This window comes from Electrophorus electricus, chromosome 3, assembly GCF_041902795.1.
Source record: "Electrophorus electricus isolate QZ-2024a chromosome 3, ASM4190279v1, whole genome shotgun sequence".
Classification (NCBI taxonomy): domain Eukaryota; kingdom Metazoa; phylum Chordata; class Actinopteri; order Gymnotiformes; family Gymnotidae; genus Electrophorus; species Electrophorus electricus.
This window is the reverse complement of record NC_137499.1, coordinates 991,793-1,002,857: the sequence shown is the minus strand read 5'-3', so window position 1 is coordinate 1,002,857 and position 11,065 is coordinate 991,793. Positions and strand designations below refer to the sequence as shown.

General features: G+C 45.3%; 2 protein-coding genes across 5 annotated transcripts; one reads left to right on the top strand and one right to left on the bottom strand.

The window, feature by feature from the left end:
• Positions 1 to 330: 330 nt before the first annotated feature.
• Positions 331 to 4,148, bottom strand: calca (calcitonin/calcitonin-related polypeptide, alpha). Of its 4 annotated transcripts, none has more exons than XM_027007440.3 (5): positions 4,025 to 4,141; positions 3,220 to 3,311; positions 2,591 to 2,725; positions 1,128 to 1,307; positions 331 to 831 (listed from the first exon to the last, which is right to left on the bottom strand). In XM_027007440.3, the coding sequence occupies exons 2-4, from the start codon at positions 3,303 to 3,305 to the stop codon at positions 1,154 to 1,156; spliced, it is 375 nt and encodes a 124-aa protein (XP_026863241.2). In that variant the 5' UTR covers positions 3,306 to 3,311; positions 4,025 to 4,141; the 3' UTR covers positions 331 to 831; positions 1,128 to 1,153. The 4 variants fall into 4 exon arrangements, with proteins under 4 accessions (XP_026863241.2, XP_026863242.2, XP_081565001.1 ...); XM_027007441.3 differs by having other exon boundaries at positions 331 to 607; XM_081708875.1 differs by lacking the exon at positions 4,025 to 4,141 and adding an exon at positions 3,616 to 3,736.
• Positions 4,149 to 5,947: 1,799 nt separating this feature from the next.
• Positions 5,948 to 10,865, top strand: cyp2r1 (cytochrome P450, family 2, subfamily R, polypeptide 1). The gene is made up of 5 exons (XM_081708866.1): positions 5,948 to 7,791; positions 8,213 to 8,354; positions 8,885 to 9,514; positions 9,620 to 9,946; positions 10,110 to 10,865. Exons 1-5 carry the CDS (start codon positions 7,555 to 7,557, stop codon positions 10,289 to 10,291), a joined length of 1,518 nt encoding a protein of 505 aa, XP_081564992.1. The 5' UTR covers positions 5,948 to 7,554; the 3' UTR covers positions 10,292 to 10,865.
• Positions 10,866 to 11,065: the final 200 nt, after the last annotated feature.

Genomic DNA, 11,065 nt, shown 5'->3' with positions numbered 1-11,065 from the left:
TATAAACCAGGTATCCATTATGAATAATGTTCAGACAATTGCATAACACTAATCTGGTTAATTCTTTGTCTAGCTTTGTAGTCAAAAGCTCTGTCATTAAATCCTCCGTGTTTATGTATTGCTACCTTTGAACAAGGATAGTTTAGGGTTCTGAGGATGAAGGTTTCTTCCTGTAGGCCAGACTTGCCCTGTGAGGTGGTCACACTGTTCACTGTTCAGGCGTCTGTGTGCAGTGAAACACCTAAACTCTAATTCTTTAGTGTTTGTGTTCAGGAGCACCATGGTACACAAACCAGAACTGATAGAGACAAAGAAACAAGCACCCGGACATTATGTACCTAAAATACATTTTAATCTTGCTCAGATACACAATTGTTACAATTCGTAAGTCAATGATTGTACCTCCCTCATATGCGTCAGACATTCTGTACAATAGCATCATGTAAAGTGGTTTACATCAAGGCACGAGACAAATCCATATTCGGGGAAGCCTTTATCCGAGTGCTGCTTTAGTTTCCCAGACACGCGAGAACGTGGGCCAAGCCGTACTGGACACACTGTGCTCTCTGTGGAAGGAATAGAGACGGGGCCACTGACCTCCCCTCCCCTGCAGATACGAGTCAAACAAGGAGAATCAGCACATCTGGATGGATGCAACACTTTTTTAAATACATTTGTGGTTCTGAGAGCAGACGAATGAAGAGTTGGAAGGTGGGGTCAGGTCAGCGCAGCCAGCGGGCGTGTGTTCTGAGGGCGAGGGATATCCGTTCTCAGGCAGGATCTCAACGCAAATGTGATGGATTTTCTCTCGTGGCCACAGTCGGCGCGGGGCTGTGGACGAACAGACGGGTGACCTGCCAAATCATAATGAACCGCTACTGCGCCAATGACCGTCCGCAAATATTATGCTGAGGCTGCCATTCCGTTTTAAACACTAGTTAGTAGATTAACATTTGCAGAGTGTTTCTCTCGTTTTTACAGCCAGTGACTGTTAATGGGCGTTATCGCTTCCTTCGTTCCTTGAATGCAGATGTAATACCATTTCTGGCTTTACATGAAGTGATCACCTAGTCAGGAATTTCCACAATCAAAGAGGAGTGTCTGAGAGGAGCTGGCGCGCTTCTCACCGTATTGCTAAGGGCCGTTCGGCGTCCTACTCTTCAATAAGTCTCCTTCGACGGCCAAACGCACGCGATCCCACGTTGGTGGGGACAAACTTGCCAGTCCCACCCGAGCGGCTGAGGAAGTCCGCGAGGCGGTGGGTCACGCACGTGGCTGTGTTACAGGCTCTCTTCTGCGCTGTAATACTGCGGAATGATCACATCAAATGTCAGATATCAGGCTTCAAAACACAGCTAAATGTCAAGTATATTTTTAAAACACATATGGCGCAAAAAAACTATGAGCTAATCTGCACGTGGATAGCTTTGATGTCTTACCTAAATGTACAAATTAACATGAAATTTGTTGAGTCATTTGTGAAAAAGTTCAGTAGTCAAGCGTTTCCATGAAAAAAATATGTTTATTATAGGTGAGAGTCAAATGAGAGGAGAGGTATTTGTAGTGTTGTCTCAGGCTGTGAGAACTGCCCGAGCGAGTGGCGGCTGGTTAAATGTTTCGGGGAAACTTAACAGATACGGAAACAGAAATACGTAACCGCCGTACTATCCTGTCACTCTGCCAAAGGTTAAAAAAACAAAATGAATAGGTTTCTTAAGACAGTACGGCCAGCAGAAACTCAGGAGCGAGCCAGCGCAGGATGCGATGGCAGGCGCTTATACGCGATCGATCGCCTCTCCGTAAGCGGGAGGCACTTCTGCGGCTTGGGCTCTGCGCTTCTTGCCCGGGGTTCCCGCTCCTACATTGGTGCGCGGGTACGTCTGCAGCTTGTGCAGCTCCTGTGACAGCTTGCCCAGCACGCACGTGCTGAGATTGGAGCAGCGCTTGGACACGGGTCTACCCAGGCTGTTAGAGGAGAGAGCACATGCACAACTCACAGTGACACGCATGCAAAACGCATTTCCTTCTGCACAAAACAGCTGCAATGAACAACTAAGACGCAAATCAAATAAAACATGCCTTCCTAAACAAACCTTTCACATTCGGGCTCACCACTACTCAAGTCTTGTTCTAGTTTTCAGATAATTTGTCAGTTACTGGAGTGCTGCACAAAGCATGCAAAGTGCAACCTCCGTTTGCGGTATTTCAGAGCTCATGCTGCGTCCATGCCACTTCAGGTATTCGGCTGCATGCTTATTCAGGCAACAAGGTATCAAGCCTTCATAAACCACATAAATAAAACCCCATGCAAAGGTAGACTGGCAGAGACCTCATTCCATGGATCCACTCACACTGTGAAAAAGCTGAGCTTCTGTCCTGCACATACCTCTCTTCTAAAATCCACACCTTATATCTACGGGGAACTGCGCTCACGTAGAAACCTTTTTTAAAGATCATTCACTTCTTAAACACGAGAGAGAACATCAGTGCAATGTCTTCCGAATCCCCTTAGTTTTGGTTTTGATATCTTTTCATCACAGTTCATTGGTTACTCTTCAGTCAGCTTTTAAAAAACGGAGTTCGAATGTACCTGTTCTCCTCAGTTTCTGCCTGATCTAGGTCTTCCGTAGTCATCTGCACAAACTCTTTGATGATAGCGTTTAGTAACCGTCTTGCCTCATAGTCGGTGAGTGTAGCGTCATCTTGTGAGGACTCCACAGCAGGCCTTAAAAAAACACTTTTGAGTAATTCATTTTTTTAACAGAACAATGAATGAACAGGATAGTCCCCGGAAAGTGATCCTTCACGTCATGTCAAAAGAAGTTTCTATTTGCCGCAAGGAAGCTCTGCGCATAATCAAAACAATCTCCTAAGAGTGTGCCACTTAGGGGGCTGCCTGTCTGCCAAACTGAGATTCATCAGCGATCGATACTGTCGTAGGCAGAGTGGCTTGGCCAGGAGCCAGCTGATGGAATCAGAAGACAGACTCTCCCCTAGTCTGCAATCTCTAATAAAATCATTCATCTGCTTACAGTTAAACATCCTAATTACATTCATTAAAAAAAAAATAAAATAAAATAAAAACCTTTACTTGAAACTCAGATTTACCACTGGATTATGCTGGATTAGTGTAGGAAAAATGTTTTGGTGTTAAATTGTAAGGTTTTTAGATCCGAGACAATAATGTAATCTCATAGGCAACCTTATAAACCGTCTCACCTGGCCGGAGCTGCATTTGTGCAGTACATCTGACAGACGAACAAAGCGTAGGTGACAAGGAGGGCCGATATCTTCAGCACACTCATGGTCTTCTGTAGTAAGGAACACACGTTTAGATGTGCAGGTATACAAGCTTTTCTGAGACATAAAGACTCCATCTAAATATGGTAAATGAGATCATTTTAGGGCATCGCTTTGTCCTTCTTCTCCCTAACGTTTCATCATGCCATCACACCATCTGTCACTCCTTTCCTGTTTTCACTTTATCTTTTCAAAATGACTTTGCCACCTAACCCATTTTCAAATGAAACTGAATCTGTTCTGTTGTATCCTTTTCTCCTGGAGCAAAAAAAAAACCCCCAAAAAACCCCCAAAGTAATCTGAAGTAGACCTAACCCTCGGAAATTTCTGCAGGTCCTCTACGATGTTCTCAGTATCTGCTCTAGGTTGTTGAGTCTGTCCTGAGGTCCCTTGCTGCTGTCAGGCTATAAGTAAAGTGTTAGAGATATTAGCGGGATTACATGGACCTTCGCCTGCACCTCCCGAGGGAGCCTGTGCATTAGTATAATGAACTGCCGTGCTGTATCTCTATCTACAGCTGGAGAAGCACTCCAAGTCTGCTTGAAAAATTAACTGAACCTGCATTTCTGCACTGTTGCATGCCCAGAGCACCACAAATCTTTTCTTCTTCTTTTTTTTAGAATATTGCATTCAGATTTAGTTTCATCAGGTTTAACTTTCACTGGATAAGTGAAATACCACACACACACGCATTCTTCTAGTTGTAGAAGAAACCTTAACCTACCTTATGATGCTATAGCTGCTGAAAGAAGAAAGGGCTTGTTGTAAACAGAAGCGATAATTCAAGTTGAAATTTTGTTGCGTTCAGATGAGAGGGTGCTGCCTATATACCCACCATAAGGGTCCTGCTATTGAAAGTGTGGGTGTTTAACGATCTTCCACCAGCCAACCAGAGCTTCTCTGCTTCTGGCTCCAACCAATCAGAGGGCCACTCATTCTGGAAGATGATGGAGTGTGTGTCACACCAATGACGTCATTCTTCAGTCAGACTGCTCCATTCACAAAAATTCACTAGTGATCAGCAATGCTCCATGTCATAAGGAGATATTCAAAAGAATATGTAACCAGTCCTTCCAAATATAGTTAACGACCACACAAAAGGACCTGGACTTTAACCTTCTCCTCGGTTTTTACTAAGGTCATGTTTTAAGGATAACATTCGTTGTTTTTTTCTAGAAAATGCATCAATGGACATTTTATATCGCTGTTGCTTTTCAATGTCCACAAGTTGCCGCTAATAGTTCTGTAGTTATGGGATATAAGTTCTCTGCATTACTCAAAAAAGCAATGAGATAATCATTAGCATAATACCTCCCAGGAGGAGGGGGTGCAGTACTTTAATATGTGTAAAATAACACATTTATGTCACATTAATATTTGTAAAATAACACACGCATTTGTCACATTAACTTCCAACCATTTTAGAAATAAAAACCTTCAGATCTGAATGAAAGTTTCCACTGATGTAATAAAAGTCATGATGCAAAAACTGCAAGGGCAATCAAATTTTGTTTGCACTTTGCATCCCATAACAACATGTGTTATCGATTATGTGCCTCATCCCTTTATTTGGTTTTCAGTTATGATGTGACCTGTAGTGGAAATCAAAGAATGTTGACAGTAATGAGCCTAGAATCTCAGCGTGTGTCGTACCAGCGTGTGCCTTGGATCTGACTCTCCTCTTCTTAACCAGCAGACCTCATAAAGCTTCTCTGCAGAGACTCAGTGTTTGCGTCACAGAAGAGGCCCCATTAGTAGCGGCGAGTGTTTTAGTGCTATCGAACCCAGCACAGAGCCAATGGCTGAAGCAGTAAATCAGGGAGACCTGGCAGGAGCGGAGACCCAAGCTCGCCCCTGTTACTGACGCAAAACCGAGCTCGCCTTCGCAAACAGCCCCTTCGATCTAAGGAATTGGCACTTGCAGCAGAGGAGGGGCACACGAAGGCAGACATCAGTGAAGCTCCGTCTGTGAGCTTTCCTTCCCATCGTCAAGCTTTCTGAGTCGATGCGGTAACCTTTCCAATCTGTTAGCATCCCAGCGTCTCGTGGCATGCCCACTGCTGTGAAAATTATTTTAAGTGACAGATAATCATTTGCATTTCAAAGACGATACCCTGCACACTACAGGAAGATTCGAACTATCTATTAAAGCGGCATCTGAGGACTTCTGCCATCACAAGACTTCACAGGAAGTGCAAAAGGAAAGTCTGCAGTTGAAAAGACTGTTCCCTGCCTACGTGTGGATAAAACACTTTAGTGCCTTTCAGTGGTGAAAAAGAATACGGCTACATCCGAAAATGATCAAACGTCCTTAACTCATGTCCCCCTGACCGCATCAGTCACACAAACGGTCTGTTTGAACAGCTGCAGGCCGAGCAGCACAGAGATGAAGTGGGATGTGTGAAGGTTTCGAGGGGAAAACAGAACGTGATCCATAACCCTTGAGGAGACAGAGCCTTGCATTAAATGGAGAGCTGAGAGCATGCACGGTCCATCTTCAGACATTAAGGAAATGAGATTTAATCACTGAGTGTTGGTCATCAATCAGTCTACACACCACCCAGCCCGCACGCCACCCAGCCCGCACGCCACCCAGCCCGCACACCACCCAGCCCGCACGCCACCCAGCCCGCACGCTCTCGCCTTCGCCCTTTACTCATCACACGATCTCCTCTTATGCAGCCGTTATTAGAGTCAGCGGGGCATGTTACAGCTCCTTCGCTGCCATGATTTGCCTGCTCACGTACTGCGGGAGCCAGAATTGGATGAGCAGCCCACTGCTGATAAGCACGGCATAACAGTCTTTATACTCCTGTCTGCTCCACTGATGAGCTACTGCATCATTCATTCATAGAGTAGTATGAGATTTGGAATATGATTGTAAAAATGGAAACGGTTTGGCCCATAATGTGAGTGGCCAGTTGTCCTCAATAAACTCCAGGCTGTGCACGCAGAGTTTATGGCTCTGCATGGAAGAAGGGACGACTTAACTGCATTAACCTGTACTAACAGCATACTTCATAGCAACTGCGTAGTTACATGGGCGTGAAGCCGGGAAGAAACAGACACTTTACTGTGTCTGTCAGACAAGTTTGGGGGATAGATACAGGTATTTTCGAATAAAAGGTCGTTTTTTAAAGCTCAAAAATACTTAAAATACACTGAAAAGAGCATAGTTTAGTGTAGTAGTGTGAACGATGTGGCATAGGGATTAAATATCCCCAAATACTTAAAATAGCATAAGAGTAAACTTTTCCTCCATGTACTTGAGCAGCGAAAGTGCAGAAAGACATTTCAAATGAAACCAAACGGCGCATTGTTGAGTCACAGGGTCACGTGTGAGGGCATTGCTCAGTATTCCTGACAGGCATTTGTTGAGATGCTTGGCATACTATCTCATTCCAGCGACAAACTGCATGTGCTATCTTGAGCACAATAAACTTGTCCATCATGTATGTACCATAATTTCACTCATCTGATCTAAGCGAGTGAGGTCTTAAACCCAGCTTTGTGCATGCCTGATCCATTCAGTCTGATGTCAGACACCACCGCCAACAAAGTTCTAAAATTACATTAATACGCACTACATTAGCAAACCTTTGAGTTTTAATGTTTCATGACCTTAGGAACTCTGTTAAGCACTAACCATTTCCCCAATGCTGTACTGTCATTATATTCATTTACATTCTGGGATCAGAGTCTAAGGTCAAACTTTGTAGCCTTCGCGTAACCCTGCCGAACAAGATAAGCCTGTTTGCAGCCCACACCAATATCCAAATCATGTGGGTTGATCATTTTAAAGACCACGCTTGCTTCACACACCTGTTTGTGTACTGCCAGACCAGAGTATCTGCCCTATACTGACTAGTTCTTCCATTCTAAAATTACTTACTGAGCATTAAGTTCTCCGACTTTCATTTCTGAATTCTCTACCCTCCACTGCCTTCCTGGGCTTAGACTTCCACCAGATTAGGTTCAACGTTCAAAAACGTTTTCTACTGTATTTCCTTCTTTCCTTTCAATTTAGTTGTCGCTGTACTCGAAACCAGGCTAAGAAGAGAGTCGATGTGAAAGACTATCGGTTCTGCTACTGTGCCAAAGTTTGCTGCGTGCCTGACTTGATCAATACTAGCTAATGACCCTGACTGACTGAGCCAATCTCATCCCTTCAGAGGGGGACACAGCATGTACTGCGAAACACGGGACTATTAACGGAAAGCAAAGGGGGAACTTTTTAAAAAGCAGAGACGCGAAATGCTGCTGCACACTCTGGCCAGCTTTCTCGCGGCGATGTACGAGAAAACGGTCCTATACGTATGCACTTTGCTTTCTACCTGTTTTATCCTGCTGGTTATACGACAGCTGGTGAAACAGCGGAGACCGCGAGCGTTTCCGCCCGGTCCGACACCTCTGCCTGTCGTAGGAAACATTCTATCGCTCGCGCTAGAGCCGCACGTCTACATGAAGAAACAAAGTGACGTTTATGGACAGGTATGGCACGTCTTCAGCTGGACTCTTCTGGTGTAGTTATTTAATGCCACACCGTGCCAGCGCGCACGTCGTTCTGAAATGGCACGGTACATGACAGGTTAACCTGCTGCTCCGGGCTGCATTCCACGCTGCTGCGCGTGTTATCTGTGTCTGTGTCATAGGACAAGTGCAGATTCTTCGAGCAAATCTCCATTGCACTAAAGAGCATTTGGAGGAGATCAAAGGATGGCACTTCCCATTGCACTTGGACAGTGGCGCGCGCTGAGCCCGCGCATGCTGAGTCAGCGTGCTTCACTCACGCGCTCGTGCCGTGCTGAGCAGCTCCCTGTATCCACCGTCCAAAGCCATCATCTAATACAGTTTCCATTAGGGGGAAGAGATCTGGCAAACCGGCTGAATTAATTGTTCCATTTGCCTGCAGATTTTTAGTCTCGACCTGGGAGGCATTTCCACCGTCATTCTGAATGGATATGATGTCATTAAAGAGTGTTTGCAGCACCAGAGTGAGGTGTTTGCAGACCGGCCCTGCCTGCCCTTGTTCCAGAAAATGACAAAAATGGGAGGTGAGACAGACTTCTTCCGTTTATTAATACCACCGACACAGCACCGAACGAAGCTGAACAAACTTCATTAACATGCGGAGAATGATGGTAAAACACAACAGAGCTGCTGGCTTTCCGAGGGTTACGGCCCAGTGACCAGTCACCAGTGACCAGTGACCAGTCAAAAACATGATGGAATCAGATTAGTGGATGATTCGGATGAAACCTCCTGAATTTAAAATGCTGTGACGATTTGAATGGGGTTCATTACAGTTAACTGCGTGTTGGCAGGATTCTTTTGTCTTTATAAGTGAAAAGTTAATACCTTTACTGAAATTTGCTCAGGAAATGTTTAAGGGGGTGGGGGATAGCATTTGTTCTCAAGATGGAAATGAGCAACATCTGTATTTTGGCCAAAACTTCCATTATTTCTGATTAATTTGAAAGTCGTGCCTATAGCTCCTGGACGCGTCTTGTAGCGACCCACTGCTTAGCTTCCAGGCAAACAAATGTTCTTTTATTTTGTGACTGAACTCCCTCTTTATTTCCAGGACTTCTCAATTGTAGATATGGGCGTGCTTGGATTGAACACCGAAAACTAGCGGTTAACTGCTTCCGCTGTTTTGGCCGTGGGGAGATGATGTTCCAGAAAATCTCAGAGGAGTGCATGTTCTTCATCGATGCCATTGACACGTACAAAGGAAAACCGTTCAACCCCAAACACCTTGTGACCAATGCCATCTCCAACGTTACCAACTTCATAATATTTGGACAACGTTTCACTTATGATGACCACGATTTCCAGCACATGATCGAGATCTTCAGTGAGAACGTGGAGCTAGCAGCGAGTGCCTGGGCCTTCCTCTACAACGCCTTCCCCTGGATCGAATATCTGCCCTTTGGGAAGCACCAGAGGCTCTTCCAGAATGCCAAAGAGGTTTATGACTTCTTGCTGCAGATCACTGAACATTTCTCGCAGGGCAGGGTGCGGCAGTCACCGAGACACTACATCGACGCCTACCTGGACGAGATGGAGCAGAGTGCTAGTGACAAGGCCACCTCCTTCTCCAGGGAGAATCTGATCTTCTCGGTGGGAGAGCTCATTATTGCGGGCACAGAGACCACCACAAATGTCCTGCGCTGGGCTATCCTTTATCTGGCTCTTTACCCCAACATACAAGGTAGGTGGGCTGTTTGCACCTACACCCCTGCTGTGATCATCGTTTGCTTAAGGCGAGCCGTGAGGGTGTGAACTGGGAACTGACTGTGGGCTCTCCGCTGTGCAGAGAAGGTTCAGAAGGAGATCGACTCTGTCCTGAATGGCAGGCTGCCGACCCTGCAGGACAAGCAAAGGATGCCTTACGTGGACGCGGTGCTACACGAAGTCCTGCGACTCTGCAACGTCGTCCCACTGGGAATCTTCAGGGCCACTTCCCAGGACACAGTGGTGCGGGGCTACACGATCCCACGGGACACCATGGTCATCACCAACCTGTATTCTGTGCACTTCGATGAGAAGTACTGGAGCCAGCCTGCTTCCTTTTGCCCCGAGCGGTTTCTGGACAGCACGGGGAACTTTGTGAAACAGGATGCCTTTCTTCCGTTTTCTGTCGGTAAGGTCATTTCTCTCTGTCATTTAAAAAAAAAAAACTGAACAGCAGTGAAAATTTCTGCAACTTAAACAGAGACTGTGAAGTTAGACCTAGAATCCAGACAAAGCTGGCCTTGTCAGTAATCTCCACCTCGTCCTTACATGCCTCTCACGATGCCTTCTAGGCAGACGGCATTGCCTCGGTGAGCAGCTGGCCAAGATGGAGCTGTTCATCTTCTTCACCACACTGCTGCAGAGGTTCTGCCTACACTTCCCGCAGGGCGTCATTCCCAGCCTGCGTCCCAGACTGGGAATGACACTGCAGCCGCTGCCCTACTCCATATGCGCTGTGAGGAGGCAGCAGTGAGGACCGAAGGAGGATCGTTCCAGCTGCGCACGCCACATGCGAGACACACCATTCTGGAGAGACGGCTGACCTCTGCTACTCGAACTGAGTGCACTCAATTCCCTGATCTTGTCCTCTCGACAGTTACACAGAATTTGAGCGGGAAACGATAAGCCCACACTGGACATGCGAATGGACAGTTGTATTCACTGACTGCGTCTACTGAGTAAGATCCCACAAGAAATGTGGACTGAAACTGATAAAGTGAGGGGGGAAAAAACCCAATACTGTTGGCCAGAGCAGACGCTGTGATCAGCAGTGCAAGGGAAGGCAGTGTGTCAGTCAATCATTTACAGAGATTGCTTCTCAAATACTTTCACAGACCTTTCAGTTGTTCCCCAAAATGAATACACAGTACTCTCATTCATGCTTAGACATTGCAGAAGGAGACCAGACACTTTTCCCAGAATCCTCTGCACATTGCATGATTCACACTGGATCACGGCCCCTTATCAGCAATGAACCAACAGTGGTTTATCTCACTGGAAACCATCTGCCGGGTCGTAGGTCATTGCTAACTCTAGCACTGTCATGAAAATTTGTTGGAGATATATATATATATATATATATATATATATATATATATATATATATATACACACATACACACAATTTTATATATATATATATATATATATATATATATATATATATATATATATATATATATATATATATATATATATATATACACACATACACACAATTTTATATATATATATATATATATATATA